General features: G+C 28.3%; 1 protein-coding gene across 2 annotated transcripts in view; it reads left to right on the plus strand.

Moving 5' to 3' along the window:
- The window catches only part of LOC113368366 (beta-1-syntrophin), a 100,977-nt gene extending 86,980 nt beyond the window's left edge, over positions 1 to 13,997 (plus strand). For both annotated transcript variants that reach the window (XM_026609912.1, XM_026609911.1), the window contains exons 4-9: positions 7,851 to 8,071; positions 8,662 to 8,744; positions 10,607 to 10,858; positions 12,471 to 12,562; positions 12,733 to 12,938; positions 13,375 to 13,997. In XM_026609912.1, coding sequence (XP_026465697.1) covers positions 7,851 to 8,071; positions 8,662 to 8,744; positions 10,607 to 10,858; positions 12,471 to 12,562; positions 12,733 to 12,938; positions 13,375 to 13,461 — 941 coding nt within the window. In that variant the 3' untranslated portion in view covers positions 13,462 to 13,997. The remainder of the gene's footprint in view (positions 1 to 7,850; positions 8,072 to 8,661; positions 8,745 to 10,606; positions 10,859 to 12,470; positions 12,563 to 12,732; positions 12,939 to 13,374) is intronic.
- Positions 13,998 to 18,896: the final 4,899 nt, after the last annotated feature.

Genomic DNA, 18,896 nt, shown 5'->3' on the forward strand with positions numbered 1-18,896 from the left:
AATCTCGGTGAATCTTGTACGAATCTCGATCAATCTCTATGAATCTCGACCACTCTCGATGAATATCGTAGAATCTCGTTCAATCTCAATCAATTTGTAGAATCTCGTAGAATCTCAATCAATCTCGATGAATCTCGTACAAATCTCGATCAATTTTGATGAATCTCTCGATCAATCTCGATAAAGCTCGTACGAATCTCGATCAACCTCGTTGAATCTCGATCAATCTTGATCGATCTCTTACGAATCTCGATCAATCTCGTACGAATCACGACGAATCTTATTGAATCTCCATGAATGTCGATGAATATCGACGAATCGCGATGAATATCGGTGAATTGCGATGAATATCGATGAATTCCGATGAATCTCGATCAATCTCGATAAATCTTGTTGAATCTCAAATTTGTTTCCTTTCCCTTTCTCTTTCGTATTTTGTCTCATTATTAGTCAAGTTCTTTTTTATCTGTTTAAACTTCACTCGAAAACAACAAGAATTCTTGGCACAATCGTGCCTATAAAATTTGTCACAACCGTGCCCTAGGAACACTTTTGAAAACAAATCATCTTTATGATTAAGCTAAATTATCTAAACAAAAAATTATTGCTGGTAAATATCTACTAATGTTCAATTTATAGCAAAATAACATAAAAGTGTAGTAACAGTTATTATTAGAAGAAATCAAACAAAAAAACTTAATTTTGACTCCTTAAAAACAATGCGGTCTACAGATCATGTTAATATGGGGCGTTGACTCAATGCAATAATGGAAACTTGTTCGAACAAACATACTTTATCAGTCTCCTTTGGACCCTATCTCAAAATCACTACCATACCCTGGCACAACCGTACCTAGTCTCCCCTACACATATTATTTTAGTAAAGTTTTTTTTTCTGAAATAAATAAATAAATTTAGCTTTTGTAAATTATTTATATTTTGTATATTATATTGTACATTTATATTACTTGAATATTATTTTAATTTTTAAAAGTTTTGATTTAAACTTAGGAGTGTTTCGATTTATTTTATTGTTTTATATTCATGTGATAATTAAGTGATAATGATACTTTCAATACGACTGGCCACAAACAATGGCCAAAAATCATCGTTAAAACAAAATTTACTTAGCAAGTTATTGGAATTTGTGCGTGTAAATTCAACATTATTAATTTGCATTGAATATACTCGTATAATCTTATGAATAGCAGTAAATTTAAAAATTCTTGTAGTACATTAACTTATTGTGCCTTAATTTCATCATTTAAATACGTTCATCATATAAAGGTCCTCAAAAATAATAAACTTATAACCTAGAAAATTATCTTTTTTTGGTCGATTAATTAAGTGTACTTTAATATTGTCAGACAAAAAAGCTCATAAACTAAAGGTACTTTTAAATTATATAATATTATTAAAAATGTAATGATGATGAAGAAAAGCTTCTTCCTTATTTTCTAGGATGTGCTGTAGGATATGTTACTTATGTTAATTTATATAATAGTGTCGATGTTTAAATACGTGACCTAAATTTTCCATTCTTTATTGTAGTTTTGTTATTTTGATATGTGATCTTATGCCATCTTCAGTGGTAATTTAAACTGGGGTAAAATTAATTTACCAAAATTACAAGTTGTTATCACAGATGGCGCAAGAATTCACTTAGTGACATATGTTAATAATAAAAATACGAAACTTTTAATTGAATTGCGGACTATATGAATATTGATATTAAGAGCTAAAACTCTTAGAGATTTTTTTATCAATTTGGAAGCATTTGAGCTCCTGGAAGTAAGGAAATTCGAAAATGTCCATATTAAGGACCACCCTAATATATATATATATATATATATATATATATATATATATATATATATATATATATATATATATATATATATATATATGAAGTGAAATTTTTTATATATGTTAATAGTATACATACTGCGGTCTGTCGTTTTCGGAATGCGAATTTGTTCACGCCGTCCATAAATCGGAAAATTCTCGGAGAAAAGATATCTTTGCCTATGCATATGTATTTATATATATGTATATATATATATATATATATATATACATATGCATGGGTCTAGGTTGTATTCCGTGTCCGGAATAAATATTCAGATATGAATGCAGTAAATAACAGTCCTGGTTGCTGGCTCTCCAACGGAAGCGGATGCATTCATCGTGGTTTGCAAATGCACCGATGCATTGTTTAAATATCTGCACAACGTACAACGGTCTTGTCTCCAGACGAATGTACATCTAGATAAAGCAAGAGAGCTCGTTCTGATATTTTTATATTATTATTTAATGACACTTTAATCATATATTCCCCTAGAACGGTTCGTACTCTCAGTTTGTTTTGGCTCTTGAAAATTGAAGTTGAATGTCTTGACTGGGAAATACATTTTGTCTTCTGTTACAACTGTGGTTTGGTTTTTCTCATTTCGTTGAAAAATTTATATACAGTGAAATAGAAAAATACAGTGCAAAATATCCAATATCGAAAAGAGAATAGTCAATCACTCCGTTGCCTTCTACAAAAAATAGATTGAGGAATTTATATCAACAGCTCATAGAGCACGTAGTACTGATTGCTGTTTTTGAAACAGTACTGATGATGAACATGAAATATTATTAAAAATGAGAAAATATTGAAATCTAAATTTGAACCAAGGTTGAACTGTAGTTTAGTTCATTTCAATTTAATTGTATGAATGCCCAATAAATTTTCTTACAAAAATTTGTCACCATCCGAGGACATCTTGTCGCTTTGTTTAACACTGTTTCGGTTTAGAGCTCTTTTAGATCATGAAAAAGTTAGGTTTATATGAGGTAAATGGAAAGGATACTGCAGAAATTGTTAAAAAAAATAGCACCTAGTCCATGATCAGCAACAATTAACTAAGCAAAAAGAAAAATATTTACAGAAGTAGTCCAAAAAAGAGCGAAAAGAACTTTAAATGATATAAAATTTTCATCAATATCTTAAATAAGTTTATTTAAGGGGGGAGCCTGCTTTGGAGACATAAAAAAATAGTTTTTTTAATTGAAACGAAACTTTCAAGTTTTATTGTTATATATTTCAACATTCTTCTCAAATTTTTTCATTAAAATATATGTCATAATATGCCGGATACAAGCATTTTGCCGATGCGCCACGAGCGTGCAGGAGTCATTTGGCGGGGAAGATGCGGGTCACAATTTTCATCAGAAATAAAAAAAATCAAAACAAATATATATATATATATATATATATATATTCAATTGTATAGATTCTAGTTAAACCTAAAAAATCCAGAAAAAATGAGAAATTTACCAATCTTTCGAAACTTGAAAAAAAAATCATGTTTTTTGATACAAAATTTTACTTTAGATTGTTTGAAAAGTGGGTTAATTATAACTTGTTTTCAAGTTTTTTAGGTTCAATTAGTATAGAATTAAATTCTGAATACAATGAATTTTGTCTCGTTGCGATAGGACTTTTATTTTTTTCCTCTCTTTCCCGTCAATTATGAAGAATCGAAAAAATTCAAAACCGATAAATCGCTCGTCGAAGTTTTTGTTCCGCTCGTATACATGCTTGACGCTTGCTCAATATTTCTTCTGTAATTTCAAAAATAATTTGAATTTGTTTATGAAATTTTAGAAATATATTTCTTGCTGTTTTTGAAGACAATTTTGCAAAAAAAAAACGTTTTTTAAACCTCTGAAGCGGGCTCCCCCTTGAAATCTATATATTTCTGATAGGTCCTTGCTAATCTAAGTAACTAAATATATATTCATTATATGTGTATATTATAAGAAAAGAGTACAATATACTCTAATGCCTCTTTGATCAAAAAAGATAGAATTCAGTGTGATTAGAATTATTATCAGTTTAAGCAAACCCTGAAGAAGAATTTTTTTTTCTCTAAATATCGACTAATATTAAAAAGAAAAATCAAATAAGATTTAGAAAATATAATATACACTTATATTAATGATCATACGTTTCCATATTGGTCTATGACATCAAAATGAATTTGTTAGTTACGTTAAATTTCAATGTACGATAATATCTCTCCAATAACTTGTAGTTCATTTACATTAACTGAAACTGAGATGTCAATATAATGCCATTTTAATTAACCTCGTCAGAGTCAATTCCTAACTAGTAAATAGTCTTTGACTCATACTGTAAATTGAACTTTGCTCATTAGTTTGAATCTTAATGTGTGAATGAATTTTGTACTGCAATTTGTAATAAGACCAAAGTTTTCAAAGATAATAAATTATACAGTCGTGCTGTATGTTTGTTATATCTTCGCCGATGTTTCTTAATCCCAAAAGAAATCCTACGTCGATATTAAAGAAACAATCCCATAACGCCGATTATAAGGATTATTAGTTCTGTAACTCAGTAAAATGTAAAAAGTTTAGCAATCTGATCGATATCAGTGGCTGAATACACATTCAGAAACTTTGCTACGAACTTTTTAATTGCATATTGTCCACCTTTAGCTTTAATCAACAGATCTTCCGTATGCGATCCATTAAGCTCATCCAAAAGTATAGCTTTTAAAGTGCTTTTTACTCCGTACAAAAACACAAAATACGAATAGCACAAAAGCTCAGCAATTTTCACTTCGATCTGTGACAGAACACAAGTTTCTTCGTGCTATATATTAGTTTTCATGTCATGGACTAACTTTTATATGAAACTTTCCGGACAACGCAGGATTTCGCAATGCTTATTAAGATAACTTGGATCTCGGAAGAAGCATCATAAGACTATATTAAATTTCATAGCTTCAAAGCAATTTTACAACAAGACAAAGTTAAAGTAATTAATAAATGTATGTCAATTTATTTATAGAAATGTGCTTAATTAAAATTACGCAAGAAGTACATAGTTCTGTAAATACTTATTATGTACTCGTAGTCATAAACTTGCTGACCTACATTTTCCTTATAAGATTTTCTTAGGAGGAGTATGAATGATTTGTTGCAACTTGTGCCCACATTCAATTTTAGTGCAAACGCTATTAATTCTTTGGAATGAAATGAAAATTAGTTAATTGATGTAAATTATAAGTTTCGTGAGATTTAAACTTTTTGGTAAATTAAAATATTTTATATTTATATATCTAATATTTTTACAAAATGTATGCCAGATATAGACTTAACATTCGTAACATAACATTCATTTTCATCAAGTTGTTCATTAACTAAAATGCATGGTATTTGTGTCTCAATAATAATAATTTTTTTTATTGAATATCAAATAATAAATTCTGTAATATTTTCATTAATATATAGAAAATAATCATTTTAATTTAACGAGCTAATAAAATTTTAGGCCAGAATTTGAATTTTTTCCAACAATAAACTTTGTCGTCGTGTATTTAAATTAATTTGTACTGGATAAACAACAATACTGGTTTTTAATATAAGAACAATTAATCAAAGTAGATGTCATTTTCAGTTTTTATTCTTGAATACAATATTTGTGGAAAGACTACAATTACTATGTACAATTACTATGTAGCCAATTACTATTGGCTTATTAACCAAACAATGCTTTTTTTAAATAATAGTAAATGTTTTGGAAAATAAAATATATATATAGATTGATAGATAATGTAAATGTCACTGGTTTAGCACGAGAAGTTACCGAAAGCTTTAATTTAAAATCAGTAAAAACTTTCTTTAAACTCTCATATTTTAAATTCTACGCGGGATGCAGATTAAAAAACTATTTATAATTCGATCGAACATTTAGAATTTTGAAGAATATTCGATGTAAGGCAGTAAAGTAATGTGAACTTTGATTGTCTAAAGATCGAGCGATATATCAGCAGTACTCTGCATTTTACAATCAACTTAATCACAACATATATTGTTGAATATACTGAAAATTGCATAAATTTTATGCATACATGAATACTAGAGATGGGTAACTCACTCCGGAGTCACCTCGGAGTGAATGCGAGCGGAGTTGTATCGTAAGTTTTGTCATATCCGACTTTCCTAAACTTGTACTAAATATGTTAAGACGTACAGACATTTGCTTGAGATTTTTTACTAATATAAAGATTTGTCTCGAAAGAAGCATTCTCGTCTCACAGGCAATTTTATAACTTTCTAGGTACAAAATGTCGCAATATAATGCAATTTTGTATTCAATGTTCTGCATACTATGATTCTTACCCGTAAATAATCTTCTTTAAGGGAATACAACCAGCAAGAAAATACTTAATAAATTCTTAGATATACAAACAGCACACTATAGAACACATTTGTGTCGAGTATAGGGTTTTGAAGTTGTCGGAGTCTTGGGGTTGTTATGTGGATATAACTCCTGCCTGAAGCTGAATCAAATCCTAACCGATTCGGCTTCGGATATGATGAGCTCATCTCTAGTGCATACATACATGTTTTATTACATTTTAACGTTTGAAGTTGTAATGTAAATTGGCATGGTTATGTGCTTTATCATCAATTCAGAATATTTCATATTATAGAGCTATTTAAGCAGTTTTGTTATTCATAAACTTCGAATGCACCACATTTTGAAATAAATTAAAAATGATCATTTTTATGTTCTTTGCTATGACAGCTAAGTAGAATAGCAATTTTATCATAGACGGATTAGAGATGGGCTTATCATATCCGAAGCCGGATCAGTTAGAATTTGACTCCGCTTTAGGGAGGAGTTATATCCGCTTAACAACTCTTATTATTTTATGAAAATTGTTTCATAAACTGTCATACCAGATACCTCTGTCTGACAGATATGAAAATATATAAAAAAAAACAACTCCACGACTCCGACAATTTTGAAACCGAAATACTCGACACAAATGTGTTCTATAGTGCGTTGTTTATGTATCTAAGGATTTGTCAAATCTCATTAATTATTTAAAATTCTTGTATAAACACTTTAAACACATATGTTGATATTATTATAAAGAGTCACGATTTTAGAAATTCGAGAATTAATATTTTTTCGAGCAGTTCGATTATATAACACACAATTATATAATTGTGTAAAAGTAATAATATAATACTAAATATTTTTTGCTGCTTAAATACTGATAATTATGCACTCTAAAGTATTGTTATTTCAGGCTATGGAAAAATCAGATTAAATGTATTTTGTTTCGTGTATTTTTCTGTATGTATATTCCTGATTGCCGTCACTCACGGCCAAGGATTGCCGTAGTTAGATATATGACCCCTTACTATTCAATAAATTATACATTGGAGCTATTCACACTTGAACACAATTTCATTGTTCTGTATCTTTGAAGTAATATTTTTGTATTTTCTGGAAAATACACAATGGCATTATTTTGTCTCGTATACCTAGGTAGGTCATAAAACAAAAACGCAGTAAATGTCTGCACGAGTTAACAGATTTAATACCAGTTTAGTAAAGTCGGATATGACAAAATCTCCGACTCAACTCCGCTCGGATTCACTCCGAGAGAAGAGTTGTTTCGGAGTGATAACTCCGGAGTGAATTACCCACCTCTAATGGATATTATATTTTGAGTATTTTGAAATCATAAGAAAATCGTTAAATATTTAGGCAATATATTAAAACCTCCATGAAAAATGTAGTAAGTATAATGTCCAAACAATTACCAGTTATTACGATAAGCTTATCTTTCATAAACATGCTCACCATTTCAAAAGGCCTGTGTACTCTCACATTGCTGTTTATTTTTAAATTTACTTAAGGCGCCTTAGTGTTTGCAAAGTACGTTGTTTGCGATGTACAAATATGTTTGACGTCGCAATACGCTAATGTATTGCATTTATCGTTATTGACTTAACAAAGATTTTTTATCCTCTTGCAGACGGTCGAACTTTCGAACTGGTTTCGCCAGATGGAGTACATTCGCTGCTGCTGCGCGCAGCAGACGCACAAGAAGCAGCATGCTGGTTCAACGCTCTTCATGGAGCAATGGCGAGGTGTTGTAGGGCGGCTGTCGTTGAAGCAAATTATGCTCTGGCTGGTATCATGTCAGAGTTAAGGCATATAGGCTGGTTGTCTAGGAAATCTGGAAGCGGGGAACAGGTAATTGTATTTAAATTGTTGGCAATTGGAGGATATATTAATCTTTCCTAAGTTTGGAATTGGTCAAAGCTGGTGAACCATAGCTGAACTTTGTCGAAATCAATCTGTACAACTTTTTTTTAAGCATTGGACTTTTTTGAGGGTGGCTAGAGCTTTGGCTTTCCAACCAGAAGGTTTTTAGATTCGTTTACCATCTCGGACAACCTGATGTAAAGACTAAAGAGTAGTGTCGATATATGGTTTCAAGTTGAACTAGTTGTTCATCTGCATTGCTGCATCAATTTAAAAATATATTACCAGTACTAGAGAAATTCTTATTATAAAAATAAATCAAATATAAGTGGGTCAATTGTTTGTTATCTTTTGACCATCTAGTTGAAAAAGGCCCTCTAGTTAAAAATTATAGGAGTCTTAACTTCTGATTGCTGTTTAATTATATAAGAAAAAATATAAGCTAATTATGATTAATTTTCAATTATGCACATTATTTTTTAAACTTGGTTCTTATATTGCAAGTACAAAAATACTAATTATAGTAATTTTGCATTGTTAAATAATAAACAGAAATTTAATAATATAATTTATTTTAGAATGGTCGTTCGAGCTCGGAAAGTTCTGATGATTCTGAGAGGTGGTTCAGTGTATTTGTTGCAGTTACGGATACAGAATTAAGGTATGTCCTATCCTAATATAACATTTCGAAGAAGAAAAGTTTTAAGAGTTTTTGTCTAGATATTATCAATAAGTTACTTTTTGTGATTATCATTTTTCATCGGATTTTATGCCAGGGCCATAAAATATATTGCAAATAAATCTTGTGTAATATAATATTTGACTAAAACAAAATTTTGAAATATCATAAAATAAATTAATAATTGCATATTGAAGATTGAACATCCACATCCAAATATCTAAACAAGTATGTTACAGTATTGCAGTGTCCAGATGTCTTTAGAAATTTTTTTTTGTTGCATATTTTATCTAAATTGATAAATATTATTCATGGTAATTTCATAAAAAAATGAATAACATTCTGTAAAATTTTTGCTTAATTATTGCAGTAGATAAATTAATAAATTTATTGAAATTGTATGAGGCATATACATAATTATATTTTATACTTTTTTCGTAATTGTGAATGAAAATGTAGTATTTTTGCATCATTAGAAAAAAATGTGTAAACTTACATATTAAATAACATTTAACTAATGATAAACAATGATCATTAGCTCTATTGAATTGTATATTTTCTCATAATAATGATAATTTACAAATGTTATTTTTCATAATAATAATTGAGATCGATTATTAGATTGAAATTTTATTTGCACAATATATAACACCACATCGGTTCAATATAATACATTTCAACAATTTGGATTCTGAATGATTTTTTTGTATCATACAAATTGTTAGAAGTTAAATTATATATAGTCCGGTCATTTAAACTTAAATTAGGTAAGAATCTCGGAATTCGAGATACCCAGCTGTAAGTCTGTAAATACCTAAAGTTATCTCAAAACTTACATATGGTAGGGTGTCAATACCACTTGTAGGTTTTGAGACAACTTTAGCGTGTCAATATATAAGTATTTACAGATTTATTTATATTTATTTTTATTTATTTATATTTATATTTACAGCTGGGTATCCCGAATTCCGAGGTGAACTTACTACAATGACTAGACTAATGATAAATTATTATGTTACTAATGTTAAACAATTTTTAACTTCCCGTAGGGTAAGTTATTGCAATCGTTGAAAAAATCGAAATTGAAAATTTTTGCATATCATTACGTTTCAGAGATTTCTAATAATATATGTGTTTGTGTATGTGTGGATACAATTTTTTGTCGACGATTTCGGGCGTTCGAAACAACCAATTTAAATGATTCAAAAAGCAATCGAAATATGAGGCAAGATCTTTTATTTTAACTCCTCTTTGAAAGATTTAATGTTTTGTTTTTTGACATCTAATTTATAAGTTCTTATAATTTGTCTATAAAATACGAATGTTTAAAGTTACAGTATTTATATGAAAATACGTCGTAGATGATATTTATTTAAATAAAATTTACAAAAACTACTGCTAGTTAAAAAAATACAATTTAATTAATTTATTAATTACAATTAATTTCATTTAAATTACAATTAAAAATTACAAAATTTATTTAAAAATCTGAAACATTACTACAGTTTAGTCTGTCCTTCTGTAATAATCTTTATCCTTTTGTATATAATCTACATCCTTTTGTAATAATAATCTACATATTTGAAAATATTTAAAATTCCTCGAATATTTCATTAAGGTATGGGAAGTTCCAGCAATTTGCCTTTAGGCACGATGCCATACACCATTAGTTATTATTTCTATTGAACTGCATCTTTCTTTAGAACAGATAATCTTTAAACTTAATTAATTTTCATAATAATTATCGACATTTGACACAAACCCTTCGAGAGTATAAAATATCATTTAATACAATATATTATACCACATCTATTTCATTTATTAATTATCTCTATACAATCCAGGTTATATGAATGCGCGCCATGGTCTCCGGAGGCTTGGAGCAGCCCAACAGAATGCTGCGCTCTTGCTTCGACGCGGCTCGCTGGTTCTTCACACGCCGGTGGAGGTGCCCAACACGGGAATAGTCACAATAACAGTGGTACTCTGAATCATAACAGCTCCGCAACGGGTACTTTACGAGGAGGTTCGGCTGCTGGACGAATATTTACTGTTCGATGTGGCACGCCGAGAGGAGTTGTCAGTTACCAGTTTAGGTATGATGATACATATCATATTAGTAGCTTTGATAAGGAATTTTATAGTATGTAAATGTAGGCTTATAGATACAAGATAGCTCATAGGACTACTATATACCATTCTCAAATCAATCATAAGTTATAGTAATCGCAAAAAAATCAAAAATGAAAATGTTTGTATATCTTTACGTTTCAAAATCTTTTGAACACTTTGGTATACATTGCAAAAATTTGATGTATGTGTGCGCGTGTGTGTATGTTTGTATGTTTATATGTATGTATGTGCGGATACAATTTTTTGTCGACGATTTCGAGATCACGGATCAAGCTATTTGAATGATTAAAAAAACATTCGATTCTTATTCATAAGGAGATGAGCTAATTAGTTTTTGGCCTAGGTTGGTCCAGCCGTTTCGAAGATACGGGACAAATGGTAATTTAGTCCGTTTAGACAAAACGGAGCGACCGATTTGAATAATTCAAAAATTATTTTATTTGTGTGAACAAAATGAAGAACTGATTAAATTTTTGGGAAGACAGGTCTAGCGGTTTCGGAATTACAATGAGAAAAGGAAAAAATGTCATTCATCAAAAATGATCATTAGACATATGTACAGCAAATTATCATATATTTTATAGTGATTTTAATAATAAGTACAAAATATTTCAAAATATAAAATAATTGAATATTTAAAAAAAAAATTGTCACGAGAAGTTCTAGCAATTTACCTTGAGACACGATGCCATGCACCACTAGTTTATATTTAATGACTAGTAATATGTTTAATGACTATTTCTCTCAAATTTAAATAGGGTAAGGTTGCTTAAGTCGTACCCCCTAAGGAATTAGAGTCTTAGCCGACCCTACTACTAAACAACTATATTGAATTTAGTCTGAAAGATAAACGTTTTCTTAGTTATTGGTGACCAAGTCGAACATATTTATTAATTTATTAAAATAACATCTAGAATGAAATAATGATCTTAAAAAGTAAGGAATGTGCTTACAATCTTATTAACCCTGAGTGCAAGAATGGATATAGAACTGATTATGAAGATGCAACCGTTATAAGTTACACCCACTTATTGTTAGTGTTTTTTTATTTTGGAATATTGTTTGTTAAAAAAACGTGTAAATATTGTTTTTATCTATTTCATTTCCCTATATTAATAAAAAAACTGAATAACAAACTCTCTTTCAAGCTGGTTTGAATATGAATTGGTGCAACCATACGAGTTGCTGCAGAGTCTTCAAAGTTTTGAACTCAATCATAATCTAATTAAATTCTACCATTAAAATATGCCTAAAGATATGCCAAATAATTAATATAATTCAAGATAATAGTAAAAGAAAAAAAATCAAAATCATATTATTGTCAAAAATACTTTTTAATATTTGCAACCAGCTTGCTTTTTAATTATTTCTTTTTCACAAAGCCATCCGGATTTCCAATTTTCATAATTTATACCTTTTGTGTTATGGATTTCTGGCAATTTTCGAATATTAAAAGAATAAGATTTTCTTGAAATAATTAGGTGATTTTTCCAACTATTTGAAAGAGTTTCAATAATTGTTTTTGTTTTTTAATTGTTTCAATATTATTAATTGAATTTTTAATTTCATTTACAGGGCTGAAACACAACGTGATGTAGCAACATGGGCTCGGGCACTTGTCCAAGGAAGCCATCAGGCAGTGCTTAATCAACGTGAATTTACATTTAGTAAGTTTAGATTAGATCAAAATTTTATGGAGAATTAAAATGATATTCGAAGAATGCACTCTTCTACAAGTTTAATTAGTTCACTATAATCAACTATATTTTTTGTTACTATTCAAATCTACCCCGATTTATCCTAATAATTCATTAATAATTATTATTTTATTTTACAGAATGCTTATTCAGAGGTAGACCGAGTGTGTTAACCCTGCATGTTGAAAATGGTTTTGCTTTATCTCCTGATATTTGTAATCAACCCGGCGCCACAAATTCATTAAAAAATTCAAAAGCTGTTTATCCATTTGATAAATTACGAGGTTCAGCCGATGATGGAATCAGAATGCTTTGGCTAGATTTTGCTGGAGAAGAAGGAGAACTTGTGAGTAGTCACCATCCTTAAAATGTATAATCTGTAATGGTTGTATCTGTGATGATACAACCATTATTTATACTTATAAGATATACTTAAAATGTATAATCAGTAATGATACTGGAATAATCTTAATGATCGATTATTATGAGTGCTTTCTGGAATAGTTTTGTTTCGATAAATTAATTACGAATCTTATTCAATATTAGTTAGTTTAGATACTCAAACAAAATATATTTATCATGCATAAGTAGCTATCATATCAGATATATTTTGCAAATAATTGACCCATTGTTAAATTTATAAATTCTATGAATGTTTCACTTTTTATTTGTTTTTTTTTTTTTTTAAAGAAATATTTGCTATGTCTTAATAAATAAAACAATATGTTATGTAATAATTTAATATGCCACTTTTTTTATTAAAATAATTCATTTAATTTTAGGAGTTGGACATGGAAGGATGCCCGAAGCCTGTTGTTTTTATATTACATAATTGCTTGTCTGCTAAAGTTCACACTCTAACAGTGTAGTCGGGATAAGAGGGAATTTGTCTCGATGCACTAGTTAACAATGATTAACATGTAAATAGGGTAGGTGAAAAAGTCTTCTCTAAACGCAATCTTTGTACTACTTTGAATAAATTTTTATAACTAATGATAATTATAATTATAAAATTTGTTTATTCCAATCACATATCCAGGTTGTGAGTGCAAAACTTCTAAAATACCTATTAAAACTATTTAGCGATTTGCTTTTAATGTACTACCTAAGGAATTTATACTTGTTTAACTATGGGTATTACTTAGCTTGTATCAAAAATATATCTTCCAATTTATATTAAATTTTTTATATAGACCTGCCATTTTCTTTACTTTTCTCTCCCGATCATCATCATTGATCAATTGACATCACCACATCACAAACACTAGCTAAAAATTAAATGTAAGATTTTGGTACTGATTTGTACACTGACATGTATGTTTTTCTAAAGATACACACATAATACCTAAACACACATTTTTATTTAAAAAAAGGTATTTATCTGCTAATCATAGCTGCAATTTAGTGCCCATGCCTGTTTTTTTCCATGATCTTTATGGATATTGTTAATACTATGGAAGTAATTCGATACATTTATCTTTTCGAATAATTTTTTTTCTATGTAATGGAATCTCTAATATAATTATTTTAATTTATTAATTCAAAAATTTTGATATTTATTATAATTACGGAATGTTCAATAAATTTTAATGATATTTATAAATAGTGAATCTCATACATTCTTAAGTTTTGCACTCCTACCACAAATATTAGATCTATTAATTTATAATATATATGTGTATATATAGCTTTTCTGTAAAAGTTACCAAGTTATTTATATATGTTTAGATTTATTTCGCTTCGAATATGTATCATTTATTAACTAACTTATACTAAATTAATTTATGGATTATACCTAATCACAAAACATTCCACATAAAATGGCTTTAATATTATGATATTATAGTTAAACTATTTTTACTGAACAAATTTAATAAATAATTCAATAATGTTATACATTAATAATATCTTCGTCTTCAAATGCCACTCTATCATGATTTTGTTAATCTAAATTTAGATCTGAGATTTTAACGCAGCAATAAAATTATTAATTAAATATGTTTTCCCTTTGTACTATGTGAAGATAAAAAGAAAGTGTTTTATAATGCATATACACTTTAATGTATAATTTTATAAAACAATTCTTAATGGTATATTAACAATAATTGTTATATTTTGTACTTATTTTATACTTTTTTATCATAGTACTAAAATTTCAAATGTTTGTGATGATATTATTAACTTAATATTAAACTGGTCTAATCTTTGATATAGGCTTCCATTCTATGCAATTAAATATAATATTTAGACACATAAAAAACTTAAAGCAAACAATAATTACTTAAAGTTTAAAGCATTACTGTAAATGTATTATTAAAATGTATTTTCTAAGTTTATGATTTGAATGAATCTGATTGAAAATTAGATCACATCTTTTTAAACTGAGGTTTTGAAGAGTTACTAGAAATTTTGACAATTAAAACTAAACAGTGAATGCTTTTTTTTTCAAATTGAATTTCTTTGTATTTATCGTAGTAATTAGAGTTTAAATTGATGTTAAACTTGTTTTTGAGCAATCGACTTATATCGGTTTCAGCACATTTTGGAATTAATGTGAACAATTAGCATTTGCAATCCACGCTCTAAAAACTATAGTATTAAATTGATGTGAACTAATAAGTAAGTAATATATAAATTAGTTAATAATTCTACTTTTTTCTATCAAAGACTAATATAACTTATACATATCTGAAAATGCTTCATTGCGCTTCAATAATTAAACTTAACTCTATTATTAAAGGAATGGGCATTTTAAATCGCAACAAGTGTACAGCTAGTTTTATTTACCGGTGTAGAATTTCTAACCAAGTACAAATATTGTACAATAGTCCATATCACATTAGACGGTGATCAATAATAGCTAATTAAACTAAAATTTATTAAGAATGTAGTTCTTTTTACAAAGAATGTTTTTCTTTTTAATATAAAGTATGTAAATAAATAATTGTGATATCAAAGGTATGTATCATGTACATAATATGGTGTATGGTCATTTAATTTAAATTGGCGAGAAAATGAAAAATATAGGCCAAATTTTAAAATAGACATTTTGATGTCCATAGTAAAAATTAGGTATCAAACAAAATTATATTGTTTTTCTTAAAAATCATGTATGTTTGGTAGTCATTTGGTGGTTTATTAGATGACAACATATTATTGAGAATAAATGTAATGTTTGAGTTTTTAGCATTTGATTTACTTAATTTTTTATTCATTATCATAATACTATTATTATATATTATAATCTGATTCTATACTTTAATTATTATAAAAACAAGAAAATTAATAAATTGTTTTTTAACTATAGTTAAAAGATTATAGTTAAAATAGTTTTAATTAAATATTAGCATTATATATAATAATAGTATTTTAAGCTATTGTGACTTGCGTATAAATAAATTATGAATTAATAAATAAATAATATTTTAATAAATAAATTATAAATTAATAAATAAAAAATAAAATCAAATTAACTAATAAATTAATAAATAACTAATAAATTAATAAATAAATACTAAGTGAATAAATATCCTAAAGGTATAAATTATATAGTTAAATTGTTTTAAACCTGATATTCAAAAATGGCGCGTAAACAATACAGGGCATGTACGAAAATATTAAATAACAATAAACATGTGTCCTTCCTTATCTATGCATGTATCCGACATTTTTGCATCATAACTGTATTTTAGTAAAGTGTTTTTGTACGCATCGGATGCGTGTGAAATAAAGTTTTAGTTATTTCGTGTAGATATTAAACATGACATTCTATAATTATAAAATATAAAATTATATTAGAATGAATTGAACGGAAATTTGTGAGTTGTAATAATGACTAATATAATATAATAATATAAAGTGCGATGTAGTGTTACGAAATAGGATGGAAGTGTCAAAATGTTTCCGCGTGTGATCGGTGAGTTTTACTATTTCTTATTAACGCCATATTAATTTTGTTATATGAAATATTATATTCTGTATAATAGCTATTTCTTATGTGTATCAAATGCAAAAGCCTTTATAAAAATTCAAAGTTGAAAAATTAAAATCAAAACCAAACGAAGCCATTACGAAGACAGTTCGAATTTACAAGTTCATTCAATGTTAAGACATTTATTTGATTTCGAGCAAAAGTAAAAATTAAAATGAATTTATAATGCTAATAAAATTCTTTGAAGGATTTTTATAGAAGCATTATTTTATATTTTGTGTATATAAAAAAAAATAAAAATATCTAATGACTAGGTGTAAGAGGCATTTGGTCTTGAGGACAGTTGCATGAACTTTCTGATATATGTAAATAATCGACTTAGCCAATAATAATTTGGATTTATCTACTTATTGTTATTAGAAAAAAATGTTTATATTACTAAATGCGATTTTCAATTGATAATCTTTCGGAAACACCTATAATAACATCTGTAATTATATTTTTTTCAGTTCATTTACGACGCACTTGAATGTATCAAAAACGTGGCTCATTATTCAAAATTTTAATGAATTTTTGTAATTAAACCACATTTTGCAGAAATATATTATTTTAGGATGTTCGTTAAAACCATGAATTCCATTGCCATGCAAAATTAATTACGAAGAAACGTCCTTGTCGTCCTTGCGTTCAAAAACTAATCAAAGTATTTTCAATTTTCAATTTTCAAAACCGACCCAGGTTTTTTGGCGAAAATGTGTATGAAATTTTTTATACTTTTCTGCCAATGGCTCAGACGATCGTTTTGCAAAACTGCTCATCGGGAGTCTTTATATAGCTTCATCGAATGGCTTTTAAATTTTTTTAATCGGTACAGCCGATTAAAAACAGTTTACAGTTTTTGACAAAATATCGAGGAATGGTAAATTTTTGCTCACATACACACATACTTTTACCAATATAAGGTGACAAAGCGATTTCGAAAAATTTAAAACAAATAGGGATTTCCTAGCGAAAACAAACTTGGGATTAGATTATATTATATAGCCTAATTATAACTATGCTTTGATATATTAAAGCATAATTATAATTAGGCAGTACATTTTCTTCATCTTCCCAAGTTATATAAGTATATTTATAAGTTAACCATCTCGAATCTGTGTTTACGGGGGCGCAAAGCTGTTTCAAGGGTGGCATGCAGCTTTTTCCAAAATACTAACTAAGACTACATTCGGAAATAAACCAAAAATGTTGAAATGATATAAAGAAATAATTATTAATTATTTATTAATTTATTAAGTATATTTTAACATAAATAGCATATTATTTTGTAGCCTAATAATTAAATATTATAATTTCATTTATTCATTTAATCAGTTCAATATTTATGAAATTAAATTCATAATGATTAAGGGGGGCGCAAAAGAACGGAGGGCGCGGTTATAAAAGGTTGGAAACTACTGAGTTAATAATTTAATTATGAATTATTAAAATTATGAATTATTAACATCCAAAAATCCAAAATGAAAATTTGTATATATCTTTACGTTTGAAAGGTTTCTGAATATTTTGGCATACTTTAGAAAAAGTATATGTTTGTGTGTGTGTATGTGTGTGTGTAGTCCTTTTTTTGTATAGCGAAGGAAATGCCTTTATGCATCCTGACTGTTGTTTTGTCTGGGTGTGTCTGGGTGACTCAATACCGCCCTGGTATAATTCCGGTCCCCACGGAAACCGCCGTTTGGCATTACTTCGTAGGGGGAGGATCTAGAATGTTATCATTCTTAACTTGATTTTATACTCAACTTTTAAATGGGCCTAGTCCCATTTGCCATTTCCCTTTAGAACGCAGGTCAATCAGTATGTGTATGTGTGTGCGGATACAAATTTTCGTGGACGATTTCGAGAACACCGATCAACCGATTTGAATACTTCAAAAAACATTTGATTCGTATTGATAAGGAGACGTGCTGATTAGTTTGTGCCCTTCCGAAAATACGAGGCAAAAAGTTCCAAAAATAGTAACGGTTTTTAAGAGAACGGAACGTTCGATTTTAATAATTCAAAAAAGATTTTACTTGTATTGACAAGATGAAGAAATGATAGCATCTTTGGGAAGGCAGGCCCAGCGGTTATGGACTTTCAAAAAAAAAAAAAAAATAAGTCAAAAAATGTCATTTGACGGTCAACATGTTTATTGGACGGATATTTTATAGAGATTTCAATCATGTGTACACATTTTGTGTAATTTTTTTTGGTTTCCGCACCTAGATTTTTAGTTACGGTACAGGAAGTTCCAGCAAATTGCCTTAAAGGGTTAGGGGTTCTTGGAGCTACGAAAAAATGAGAATTTTCAGTATTGTTTTTTTGTTATTA

Source organism: Ctenocephalides felis, unplaced genomic scaffold (genome assembly GCF_003426905.1).
Source record: "Ctenocephalides felis isolate EL2017-DRISC unplaced genomic scaffold, ASM342690v1 CF-g0.4_SCAFFOLD_01170, whole genome shotgun sequence".
In the NCBI taxonomy this organism is placed as follows: domain Eukaryota; kingdom Metazoa; phylum Arthropoda; class Insecta; order Siphonaptera; family Pulicidae; genus Ctenocephalides; species Ctenocephalides felis.